The sequence below is a fragment of the Borostomias antarcticus genome, assembly GCF_949987555.1.
Source record: "Borostomias antarcticus genome assembly, chromosome: 23".
Classification (NCBI taxonomy): domain Eukaryota; kingdom Metazoa; phylum Chordata; class Actinopteri; order Stomiiformes; family Stomiidae; genus Borostomias; species Borostomias antarcticus.
In genome coordinates, this window is record NC_140256.1 from 707219 (window position 1) to 721146 (window position 13928).

The 13928-nt window shown below is 44.1% G+C and overlaps 1 protein-coding gene across 1 annotated transcript in view; it reads left to right on the plus strand.

Moving 5' to 3' along the window:
- adamts3 (ADAM metallopeptidase with thrombospondin type 1 motif, 3) overlaps positions 1 to 12763 on the plus strand; it is a 55052-nt gene extending 42289 nt beyond the window's left edge. The window contains exons 16-22 of the mRNA XM_084457266.1: positions 2112 to 2192; positions 3853 to 4016; positions 5877 to 6033; positions 6848 to 6980; positions 7967 to 8174; positions 8718 to 8835; positions 9695 to 12763. Of these exons, the coding sequence (XP_084313392.1) occupies positions 2112 to 2192; positions 3853 to 4016; positions 5877 to 6033; positions 6848 to 6980; positions 7967 to 8174; positions 8718 to 8835; positions 9695 to 10170 (1337 nt within the window). The 3' untranslated portion in view covers positions 10171 to 12763. The remainder of the gene's footprint in view (positions 1 to 2111; positions 2193 to 3852; positions 4017 to 5876; positions 6034 to 6847; positions 6981 to 7966; positions 8175 to 8717; positions 8836 to 9694) is intronic.
- Positions 12764 to 13928: the final 1165 nt, after the last annotated feature.

Here is a 13928-nt window from a genome sequence, read left to right on the forward strand (position 1 = left end):
ACCCTACAGTAACACTACAGTAACCCTAATCACACTACAGTAACCCTACAGTAACCCTACAGTAACACTACAGTAACCCTAATCACACTACAGTAACCCTACAGTTACCCTACAGTAACCCTACAGTAACCCTAATCACACTACAGTAACCCTACAGTAACCCTACAGTAACCCTAATCTCTTCAGGTCTTGTGTAACCTTAACCACTCACCTTTTTTAACAGGAAAACAGTTAAGCAAGAGATGCCAAAAAGAAATCCCTTTGTTGGAAAACACAATCTGCAAGTATCCAGTGTTCTCTGATCGAACCCCTGCTCTCCTCAACGCCTCCTTGTGCACTTTTATCTTTCATTGACTGAGCGTGCGTCTAAAGATAGTGGATGTGTTGAAACAGGGGAGTGAATGATACTGAATCCAGGGTTTTTCACTCTAAATATGCTCTTCTGTTGTTCTGGGAACATTAAATCATCCCGAGCATTTGGCATTATTTTAGCTCTGGCAATCAGCTGTGCTCTTACAAAACCTCTCCTGGCGATTTGTCCAGTATTTCTGATCTGTCTGTGCCAGGTGACTAGTTCTAGAACGGTCCGGCACGTTAGACCAAAGCCTTTTCTGAACCATGTCACAAACCCATTTTGACACATCTGTTCACAAGTGGACATTATGTGCATTAAACAACAAACAACTTTTTTTTATAATACAAGAAAAGTGAGTGACTAAAAATGTTCACTTGAATTTAATGAAATGCATCTAAATGACCAGGAAGGAAATAGCCTCAGATCATAGGATCCCTCACGCCGACGGGGAATGTGTCATCACAGTCTTCTAAAGTCCAAGGCCAGATTTTAGGACAAATCCATCAAACGAGAACATTTTCCAGTCAGATTGCTTACTGAAAAGATATTTACAGCTGGAACCTGTCTCCATTTTGGCATCATTCTACCCGTTTACATAACCTCAAATAGACTCTGTGCCAGCAGTTCATCTCATTCATCATCAGCCCTGTGAGGCCCCATGCATCTGTGTCTGGACAGAGATAAAGTAATGCCACCAACATATAGGCTCTTAAAAAGAGGCTAGTGCCACTTCTGCCAAGACAGAACCAACGTGAGAAAGGATTCATGCTAACCTGGCTTGATAGTTTGCTTCCTTTTTCTGCTACGCTAATAGAAAGGCGCTAGCTGGTCTACGCTAATAGAAACGCGCTAGCTGGTAGCTGAGGAAACAGTCAATGAAAGAGTCACTGAGAAAAAAGCACTGCTACAACTAACTGATTGATTTCATTTGAAGGGAAGACGAGAGGAGCCTTCTCTTTACCCAAAGGAGCTCGAAATGTGTATCTGAATGAAACAGAGGATTCTAGAAATGTACTGGGTGAGTCTTGAAAGGTTTGCAGAGGGGTGGACATCCTTGGTGGAGAAAACGCAAAGCTGTGTAGAGCTTCCTGTGCCTTTCTGAAACATGGCCGACGTCTCTCTCATTCACATCTGTCGTTCAGCGTCGTAGCCGTATGACACCTGAACCATAATAGCACAGTCAGCTGTTCTGACAGGATGTGAGTGAATGAAGAGTGTCGCCATGTTTCAGCGGGGTTTCACCCAATACCGCGCTCCAGGGACGGACACACAGCCCCACCCATCAAGATTTTGACATGAATGATTGTATAGAAAACTATTTTTAAATCAATGAATCAATTAATTTACAAAACAATAAAGACAGTTATGAAACTTAAAAAGGATGATTAGTTTCACCATGGGAGGTGAGGTCATGTAATATGTATGGTGTCAATCGTGCGCAGAGGACCTGAGCGCTGAGGGACAAGCGTCCAGCGGTCAGTGTGGGCGGGGCTGTGAGGACGCCGAGGCTGCGCGCTATTGGCTGCTGTTGTGCCTTGTAGGCTTCTGTGGCCAGGGATGGAGATGTGGGACGAAAGCTGCCAAAGAAGTAGAGGTTTTCTCCACCCTTCTAGCTTTTCAGTAGAGCACAGTAAAACAAACAAAACAGCGATGTCCACCTCTGCAAACGAGTACTGTTGTGATTTGGACTGGTGCTCACTAACCTGCCTGTTCTTCCCCCAACTCTTGTGCTTCTGCTGCTGACACATGTGCAAAGGCTACCTTAAGATGTTTCTCATCCCTCCTGGAGCTAGACATGTGATCATCCAAGAACACGAGGCTTCACCTCAAATTCTTGGTAAGTGTGAGCTCTTCTGTCGCATGTCTAAGGTCCAGTGTGTGGTGAAGTCTAGGTTTGGCTGTGTGCCCTGGGGTCAGGGTTGAGGGGGCGTGTGCGTTCCACAGTCTTTCCCCACTTCCCTCAATTATTCTTTCCACGACGGGAAGTAGTATTATAAATTCACTCCTAATGATCTCAGTTCATGTTTAGTATACAGCCTAGACAGCTACTAGAGAAGATGAGCAGCCTGTCTGCCAGAGCTCCCTTCAACCATAGAGCCTCATGCAGCTCCTCACACAAATAAACACTGGTCAACAGCAAGAACTACTAAATAATTAGTCCGGGAGTCCCTCAGTGTCCTGATATTCACAGGTTTGCAAGTTCAACCTGCGAATTCATTATGCAGTTATCTGTGCTGTCTCTCAGCCTGCCTGCCTCTCTGCTTCTCGCTAGCCGATCATGTGACCATGCTACTGTCTAGAGTGAGAGGGTGACTAGCCATGCTACTGTCTAGGGTGAGAGGGTGACTAGCCATGCTACTGTCTAGGGTGAGAGGGTGACTAGCCATGCTACTGTCTAGGGTGAGAGGGTGACTAGCCATGCTACTGTCTAGGGTGAGAGGGTGACTAGCCATGCTACTGTCTAGGGTGAGAGGGTGACTAGCCATGCTACTGTCTAGGGTGAGAGGGTGACTAGTCATGCTACTGTCTAGGGTGAGAGGGTGACTAGCCATGCTACTGTCTAGGGTGAGAGGGTGACTAGCCATGCTACTGTCTAGGGTGAGAGGGTGAGCAGCGCAGCTCCATCACGTGACCCTGAGAGTCTCTACGACTGGAACACAGTAGCATGAGCGCATGTGATTCTGCCGACTCAGCAGCTTTTCAGCTTTCCATGCCTGCTGCATATTGCATATTCCAGCATATTGCATATTCCAGCACAGTGCATATTCCAGCATATTGCATATTCCAGTATATTGCATATTCCAGCATATTGCATATTCCAGCATATTGCATATTCCAGCACAGTGCATATTCCAGCATATTGCATATTCCAGCACCTCCATCTATCTGATGAACATCAGTGTGTATCAGTAGTTGATAGCCGTGGTTTATCCTCAGCAGGGGAAGCGGTTAACGCCCAGTTAATCTGACTCACAGCTGGAATACAGCCTTAGTCAATAAGCCTCAAAACATATACTCTGTAGTATGACGTCACCATAGCAAAGTATTTTATGTGACATTCTGCTTGCACCAGTAAACCCCGACTTCCATTGTGGTTGGATGTTTCCTAACGAGAACATGCTGCATCTTGAATAAGTCATTATTTGCTGTCTAGGTCGATTTTAATTACCGTCGTCTTAAAATCATCTATAAGCAGAAAATCATGTTACATTGTCAACCTCAAGAGGCAGTAGAACTGACATTTTAGCCATTGGTGTTGCTGTTGTACCATTCTACTTTAGAAATATAAATTAATTATTAATATTCTATTCTCTTATCTTTCTTAATATATTGTTTTTATCTTGCTGTCAATTATTTTTTTATCCCAAATGTCCGAGGAGGCCGGGCCTCTCTTGCGTACTGAGACCACTGAGAGCAGGCGATAGCATCTGTCTGAGTCATCATTAGTGATCTATTAAGCAGAGTATCATTGGCTCCTAATACATGATTGATTGCAGCTATCAAGAATCAGGCAACAGGCCATTACATTCTGAACGGGAAAGGAGAAGAGACCAAGTCAAAGAGCTTCATCGACCTGGGAGTGGAGTGGGACTACATCCTGGAGGACGATGTGGAGGCCCTGCATACGGACGGCCCCCTGCACGACGCTGTGGTGGTTCTGGTAGATATCCTTCCTCCTTTCCTATCTAGAGTCGCACATGTCCATTTTGTGTGTGTGTGTTTCACCGTCTACACCATGTGATGGGCCACCTCTGTCCGTGTGACAAATAAAGATGTTTTATTTTATTTATTTATCTTTATATAAGATGGTGCAAGCAAACTAAAGTATTCAAATCAATTCTGAACACCAGAATGTACTTTACTCTGTTATTACCTTGTCTGAAAGCAGCAGTCTCTGTTTCTGTGTTCTGGAGGGTCTCATGCAGTAGGTTCTGTGTTTTGGAGGGTCTCATGCAGTAGGTTCTGTGTTTTGGAGGATCTCATGCAGTAGGTTCTGTGTTCTGGAGGGTCTCATGCAGTAGGTTCTGTGTTTTGGAGGGTCTCATGCAGTAGGTTCTGTGTTCTGGAGGGTCTCATGCAGTAGGTTCTGTGTTTTGGAGGGTCTCATGCAGTAGGTTCTGTGTTCTGGAGGGTCTCATGCAGTAGGTTCTGTGTTTTGGAGGGTCTCATGCAGTAGGTTATGTGTTTTCGAGGGTCTCATGCAGTAGGTTCTGTGTTCTGGAGGGTCTCATGCAGTAGGTTCTGTGTTCTGGAGGGTCTCATGCAGTAGGTGACGGAGAAGAACAGAGTTGTGGTCAGGAGGAGGACAGGTAACCAGGGTAACCAGGGTAATGAGGAGAGAACAGGGGAAATGGCGTCATATTCCTGGGATGTTGTAAGAACTCTAGCTGTGCTATTTTGTAAATAATTGGAGGCGATTGATGGATTTCTGAGGCAGACCAACAATTAATGAGTCTAGGTGGTTAGAGACAAACACATGAGTAAGGGCTTGAGCATTACTGAATGGAAGACATGACCTAATCTGGGCAATACTCCTAATTTGACCAATATCTGATTTAGTAATGTTACTAAAATGACTGGAGAAATTCAGGTCAAAGACTTTACAGAGTCCTTGAGTGCTGTGTGTCCAAACACCATCACTTCTCTTTTAGCATGTTCTGTTTTATCATGTTCAGTTTTAGCATGTTCTGTGTTCTATGTTTTTGGTGGCATGTGTTTGTTCGTTTGTTATTTAGCAGGATTACTCAAAAACGACCAGACTGATTTACATGAAACCCAGTGAAGGGGCGTAGCATGGGCCAATTAGAACATGAAACCCAGTGAAGGGGCGTAGCATGGGCCAATTAGAACATGAAACCCAGTGAAGGGGCGTAGCATGGGCCAATTAGAACATGAAACCCAGTGAAGGGGCGTAGCATGGGCCAATTAGAACATGAAACCCAGTGAAGGGGCGGAGCATGGGCCAATTAGAACATGAAACCCACTGAAGGGGCGGAGCATGGGCCAATTAGAACATGAAACCCAGTGAAGGGGCGGAGCATGGGCCAATTAGAACATGAAACCCACTGAAGGGGCGGAGCATGGGCCAATTAGAACATGAAACCCAGTGAAGGGGCGGAGCATGGGCCAATTAGAACAATGACATTTTGGAGCAGATCCGAATCCCTGGGTGGATAGAGAAACACAAACCTTTTCTTCATTCCCCTCATCTTTAGGTCTTCTGCTCAGTTGACCATCCTGCCTGGTGGCCGAGTGGTCAGGGAGTTGTTCTTATTATCTGGACTCACGCTTTGGCGTCGGTTCAAATCCAGACCAACTCAGTTTTAGATACATATCAACTTTGTTACTGATTTGGCAAACATCATCAAATCCTGACCAGTTCAGCCTTAGATAGATAGATATCAACTTCATTTATTTGCTGTTTTGAAAACAATATATATTTTTGCATAGTTAATTGCTATAATTAATGTGTTAAATTGACAGCCCTAGTTTTAATGATGTATCTTCTGATGTTTTACAGATAATACCTAAGGACAATGAGACCAGGTCCACACTCATGTATAAATACATCATTCATGAAGACTCAGTTCCCGTCAATAACAACAACGTGATCCAGGAGGACACGTATGAGTGGGCGTTAAAGAGCTGGTCCCAGTGCTCCCGGCCCTGCGCTGGAGGTACACACACACACACACACACACACACACACACACACACACACACACACACACACACACACACACACACACACACACACACAGTCATATTCACTTACATATTATACCCACAGAGACGCACTTATATATTATACCCACACAGACTCACTTATATATTATACCCACACAGACAGACTCACTTATATATTATACCCACACAGACCCACTTATATATTATACCCACACAGTCAGACTCACTTATATATTATACCCACACAGACCCACTTATATATTATACCCACACAGACCCACTTATATATTATACCCACACAGACTCACTTATATATTATACCCGCACAGACTCACTTATATATTATACCCACACAGACTCACTTACACATATGAACACATTCAGAAATACTTCAGAAGAGTTGTGTCAGTGAACATTATGATGACCAAACTCCAGCATGTTGCAAACCAGCTGTTTCTTCCCCCAGGCCACCCAGCACCTGAATCACACTAACTAGGGTATATAGTGTCACTATATCTAGTGTGTGTAGTGTCATTGTATATAGTGTCACTATATCTAGTGTGTGTAGTGTCATTGTATATAGTGTCACCATATGTGCATAATGCATATGACAGATGACAGTATATCCCCCTAGGGAATATTCATTTTATATCATGTATGTAATACATCCATGCCATTACACATTTTGTGTAATTTGTAATTATTTGTAGTTTTTTAGAGCATAACACAGAGCCAGCAGTGACATTTCACTGTACATTGTACACTGAATACATGTGACAGATACGTGTGAATGTTTGTGCGCAGGGTTCCAGTACACTAAGTATGGCTGCAGGAAGAAGGGTGACAGCAAGATGGTGCACCGGAGCTACTGTGACATCAGCAAGAAGCCCAAACCCATACGCCGCATGTGCAACCTACAAGACTGCACTCAGCCACAGTGAGTACACTTAGCACGCAGCCACAGTGAGTACACTTAGCACGCAGCCACAGTGAGTACACTCAGCACGCAGCCACAGTGAGTACACTTAGCACGCAGCCACAGTGAGTACACTTAGCACTCAGCCACAGTGAGGACACTCAGCACGCAGCCACAGTGAGTACACTTAGCACGCAGCCACAGTGAGTACACTCAGCACGCAGCCACAGTGAGTACACTTAGCACTCAGCCACAGTGAGTACACTTAGCACACAGCCACATTGAGTACACTTACCAGTTACACTTTCAACATCATATGAAATGTGAACTGAGACACTGTATTAGCGTTGTTTTACTCTGATACGTCGCAGCTGGTCTGGTGGATGTGCTGAATAGCATACTTGTGTTATAAATCACAGTCCCTTTTCTATCAGTAAACCTGTTAGGACAAGGATGTCTGTTTTCATAGTCTTGATGGAGGGAAGCCGTTTATCTGACTGTACAGCACATATACCGAGGCCAGCACATATAGATAGATGGATGGACAGCTTGGTTGATTGATTGATTGGTTGATTGGTTGATTGATTGGTTGATTGGTTGATTGGTTGGTTGTTCACCAGATTATTGAGCGAATGTGGCAAACACTTAACAGTTCATGAATACTGTATTTACCATATCTTATATGAAGCAAGCAAGCAACCAACCGACCCACATCAAGGCAAACTCACCTTTAATCTCTGGGTACTTTTCTTCTTCTTCTACACCCTTGGCCTTCTCCATCTCCAGTCCCCTTCCCTGACCCCCACCCCCTCTAGCTCCAGGCCTGTCATTGTGTTCACCTTGACTCATTCATAAGAGGACAAGGATGCCTGTGTCCATAGTCTTAATGGAAGGAAGGCGTTGAGCTGACTGCCAGGTTATAGACAGCTCATATACAGGGCAGCCCGTCGTGTTGTTCCTGTCATGGTGTTCACCGTGAGTAATGTGCTTGTGCTCATCTTCCTCAGGTGGATCTCAGAGGAGTGGGAACATTGCACCAAAACCTGTGGCAGCCTTGGTTTCCAGATCCGGACCGTGCGCTGTGTCCAGTTCCTCCATGAGGGAACCAACCGCTCCGTCCACAGCAAGTACTGCAGCGGGGACAAGCCAGAGAGCAGGAGGCCCTGCAACCGCCTGCCCTGCCCAGCCCAGTGGAGGACAGGCGTGTGGACAGAGGTACGCACACACACACACACACACACACACACACACACACACACACACACCCTGTCTATCTGCCATGCCTGATTACTGTTTCTACTGGTGCACAGGGCCCGCAAGAACACTGTGCTTTATAGATCCATCCATCTATCCATCCATCCATCCATCCATCCATCCATCCATCCATCCATCCATCCATCCATCCATCCATCCATCCATCCATCCATCCATCCATCCATCCATCCATCCCTCTATTAAATATCAGTGATTCAATCAGTGATCCATAGGGCTGCACATGTAGGCTATAGAAAGCATGACTCATCGCACCAGCGGCAGATAAACATCTCTGTCAAGTGTAATACTTTCAAACCTTGTGAAGTGGGACAAGGGGAAAGAAGAACGAGATATTTAGTTGAGTGGAGATATATATATATATATTTATCTCTGAGGATGAATTGGATTGGGATTGTTTTGCCAGTGGCATAATGTGCTTTTGTGTGTGAATCAGTAAGCTAGGCCTGGTGTGTGACTACGCCGTTGTGTCTGACTGACCTCCAGTGCTCAGTGACGTGCGGTGAGGGGGTGGAGAGACGTCTGGTCACGTGCCGGATTGGAGACCAGTGCAACGGGGAGAGACCTGAGGCTGTGAGACCCTGTAAGCCCGGGCCCTGCCATGGTAAGACCAGACAGCACCACCAGCGCTGGGGAGGGATCTCAGGACTCATCAGAAACCATTCTGCACTTCCTGCCAGAAGCCTATCAATGTTTTAATCTATTAGATGCCCAAAGAACATGTCTCTTTCAAATGAAATCATTTAATACCATAGGTAGTTCACTGTATAACTGTTTTATTCATAATCAACTGGCTAATATTGCTTCTAGGCCTTGTTTTGCCCAGTCTATGACTCTGAGAGGGTTTCTGTTTAGTCTGTTCTATTGCTGTAGTCTTTTGAATGCTTTAACTTGAAATCACTCCACCGCATCGGACTTTACAGCAGTAACTGATAGTATAGGTTATTTTATTATAAGATATATTTTCTCTTTTAGCTGATATTGGAAATGCCACCATCATCTTTATAATATAACTTTATGAAATATAAACATCTCAAGGGTGTCATCAGGGAAAATCTGTTGTAGCACTTTCTATGACGCCCATGTCTATAATGCATTATAAACTTTAAATAAACTGCTTATAGCACGGTATAATTATAGTTATAACCACTCATAAATATTCAGAATGCTTTATAAAAATAATCAGGCCTCATTATAAAGCATTTTATAATGACTTATACACATCATAATACTTCATCATTGCTGGTCACTCATCATACACGTTTCCCACAAGGCCGAGGGGGAACCTGCAGAACAACTGCAGCTAACAATCCTGAGGCCATCAGGGAAATGAACGCTTCTACGTGTCAGGTTCATATAAACAGACTGAGAATAGGTCCTAAAGTCCAAAATAGTCCTAGCTAGTAGACACTTTTGTAGAAATACAATGTACTTAGGTAACTATATTCTGTCTTGACTTGCAGATGAGCCCTGTAATGGAGATAAGTCCATCTTCTGCCAGATGGAGGTTCTGGCCCGGTACTGCTCCATCCCGGGCTACAACAAGCTGTGCTGTGAGTCGTGTAGCAAGCGCGCCGGAACGCCGCCCCCTCTCCTGGCCGAGGCGGCGGAGGTGGACGAGCACGTCCGCTTTGGCTCCGCCTCCCAGCTCCTCCAGACGCTGACCGCCTCGGCGCGTCCCAACGTGTCCCCCAGCGCCCCCTCCCAGGCCCGCCAGGGCCTCAAAGAACCTGCCAAACACCCCCCCACCACCCCCCCTAAGAAAAGCCCCTCGCAGACCAGCAACTCTCAGAAGCGTGGCCCACCACACCCCAACCCTGGCGGCAAGAACCTGCCCGCCATGATGTGGCCCCCCGGCGCCGGGGCGGAGGAGGGGGGGAGGGGGGACAGCGTCAGAGGGAGCAGATGGCCCACAGCGTTGTCCAGGGTGGAGAGATGAAGCTAGAAGCGCCCGGTCTCTGGACTCCCGTAGATAATAGCCAGCTTCATCCTGCATCTTTAACTTCAAACCAACACCAGTTCAAACAACGGGAGCAAGCGTGAGAGGAAGATTAAAAGTGCTGGTTCACTTTCCTTTTAGAGAAGCCAACCCCCGACCCCCTCCCTCAACAGCTGTCTGGAATGACCCAGGGCCGGCTGAGGTAAACCACACCAAAGATCTTACTACGTGCAGATGGACTGACGCCCGGCCATGTTAACAGCCGTTCTCATTAAGAACATGGTTCTAGTTGTATAGAATTTCAATATCCAGACATTTTGTTTCCTGGCGCTCTCCCATCTTCATATTTATAAATCTTCCTGTAGATACTGTATATGTATAATGTCAGTATTATTTTGAGAAAAGGCAAGCTGAAGACTTTTAAAGTTTATTGATCATTTTTGTAACCTGGCGTGCCAGACGATTTGTTACTCATAACCATCTGGGAAGGCGCTGTTGGAAACCGTTTGGAACTGGGCAGGCACTTTCTTGGCAGGTGATTGGATGAACCATCTGTCTATCACCATCTATCACGGGCTGACAGTCCTGTCACACGCCGTCGTCACACCCAGTAGTGCCTCCTCAGAAGCCGCTGATGGTGGATTCATGTTGGACCTGGCCAGACTGAGCTCGCCAGATGAGGACGGTCTCACCAGGCTTCCATGCCAACGTTAAGTAATATATCCATATACAAATATAACCAGAATCCATAAAACCATCTTCCAGCCAATAGATATAATTGTTAGCGATTATTTCGACAGGATATCCCTACAGCTTGTGGTTCAACAGCCATGATCTTTGGTTAAAGAAAACATACATCGTTTCATCACACTAGCTACCAGCATACGGTAAAAGAGAGCGGCCTGTTTTGTTGAAGCACAGTTGGTCAACGGTAATACTCAGAATACTCTCAAATTATCATATTGATCTTTGAAAAAGTCTTCATGGTTTTCCTAAAGAGGTGATCAGCTATTCATGGGAAGTGAGAGTCTGTTCTTTGTACTGTTCCAGCAAAATAGGACCCAGTGGCTCTTGCTACGCGACATACAGTTTGGATTAAGAGCAGTGTCGAAATATATTTACATCACTGTAGCATTTGCTTGAGTTTGCCTGGAATGTCAGGCGAGTGGATTTTGCATATTTGGGAATAACCCAAATGTGCCAGACGAGCAATCATGCACACATTAAATAAAAGTCTTTCAAACAGACCCAGGTTTGAGAGATAGTCATAACAACCTCAAGTGAAAATGTAATCGCAATAATCCCAAGAGTTCTACACTAAATCAATGTCATGCCTGTCTGTTTCATTTGGTAAGTATGTACTGTATGGTTATGGCTGTCACATTTTCACACTTGATAAATGTATACCACCTTGATACTGAGGAGAATGTCCTTCTTACAAGAGGTTGAATAATGGTGCATGTGAACAACGCTGGGCTAAACAAAGGGCTTTTTATGTGGAACAAGTCTTCAGCTTTGTCTGATAAAAGCTTTGAGAGAGAGATATATATTTATTATAAAAGGATTTTCTCACAACCACAATGCATCTGACTGCAATAGCAATGAAATAGCGTACGATGTTGGATGTGCAGCCGTTCACACTCACTCCTGTCTGCCGATGTACAGTACTTGTATATAGGATTAAGAGCATTAATATTTATTGAGAGGGAAGGTTCTGCGTTGTTTAATGTGCAGGGCCAGCTGGTCTTGAAGGGGTAGTAGCTCTACTGTATAACCAAACTAAAAATGATAACCATCATGTCCACCTCATTTCCAGGTCAATGCTTCCATTTTAATGAATTGGTACTTGAATGAATAAATGGTGGTTGGTAGAAATGACATTGCTTTTTGCAAACAATTACATGCTCAGTTTCAGTTGAGAAAGCTGTTTTTCACAGCTGTTTTTAGAAGAAGGCCTTTAACAAAGCTGTTTACATCACAGCCAAATGTAGAGTGGATCAAACATACTAGTTCAATTAAATGTAAATATACTTGCTCAGCCTGAATTGAGAAAGCTGTATTTCACAGCTGTTTTTAGAAGAAGACTTTTAACAAAGCTGTTTACATCACAGCCAAATGTAGAGTGGATCAAACATACTAGTTCAGTGGTGTTATTTTGTTTGTTTGTTTTTCCAAAACAAAATATGTATATTGATATTATGTTGCACAAGCAATGTAAAAGCAATGTTTTGATAGTGTGGTAGTTGTCAGTCTTGTGTAACCGCTCTGAAGCACACAGAGCTGTGTTACCCTACTCTTGTACCCTCAGTTCATTTCATGTCTCTTACTTCCTGCCTGTAAGTCAGTGCTGCTAATGTTATGCAAAGCTTTTAACGATCCAGAGGAAACTAGTATTGTTGACGTTACCCTGACAACTCCTGAGTCACAGACAGATATACTGCATAGGATATGAAGTACTGTATGTATCCCAGTGCTCCCTGTATTTAAAGCTTCATGGAGCCGGCGTCCATCAGCCTCCTCCAACGGCTTGTCTTCTCTACTTCTTCTTGTAGATGTAATTGAAGTGTACACTACTGATGCTGTTTGTTGTAATGGGGAGCACATAGTAATAAACAGATACACTAAACAAACCTTCTTCCTTCTTCCTTCTTATTCTGCACCTGAAGAGACGCTGCATCATTACATTACAGCCAAGGGCTTCTCATTCAGCAGCTGTGATTATGAAGCACTGTCACATTTTGAACAGCTCCTATGCCATTGATTGCTTGATTGATGACTGATTGATTACTTACTTGTCATTTGCAGGAATTTTGTTGCCATGTGTGTACATTGCCTCACATACGTAACACAATAGAATACAATATACACACGTACTGTGTACCGTACACTTACTGTATCACTATACCCTCACACCATACAGAAACATCCCATCACTAACCTCCTATTTTAAGTGTGCTTTTCATATTCCTACACACACAACATATACTGATGAAATGATAAGTTATCTATTTTAAACTACATACACAACATATACTGATGACATGATAAGTTATATATTTTAAACTACATACACAACATATACTGATGACATGATAAGTTATCTATTTTAAACTACATACACAACATATGATGATGACATGATAAGTTATCTATTTTAAACTACATACACAACATATACTGATGACATAAGTTATATATTTTAAACTAGATACACAACATATGCTGATGACATGATCTGATCTGGGTGTTTGGCAGCGGGGCCAAAGCTCCTGCTGAAGCATGTATGTTTCCAGGCCACAGATCTGTAGGCCTGCTGGAAGCAGTGTTAGAGAGGGTTGAGGATCTGTATCTATCAGTGTTAGAGAGGGTTGAGGATCTTTATCTATCAGTGTTAGAGAGCGTTGAGGATCTGTATCTATCAGTATTAGAGAGCGTTGAGGATCTGTATCTATCAGTGTTAGAGAGCGTTGAGGATCTGGATCTATCAGTGTTAGAGAGGGTTGAGGATCTGTATCTATCAGTGTTAGAGAGGGTTGAGGATCTGTATCTAGCAGTGTTAGAGAGGGTTGAGGATCTGTATCTATCAGTGTTAGAGAGGGTTGAGGATCTGGATCTATCAGCAGTGTTAGAGAGGGTTGAGGATCTGTATCTATCAGTGTTAGAGAGGGTTGAGGATCTGTATCTATCAACAGTGTTAGAGAGGGTTGAGGATCTGTATCTATCAGTGTTAGAGAGGGTTGAGGATCTGTATCTATCAG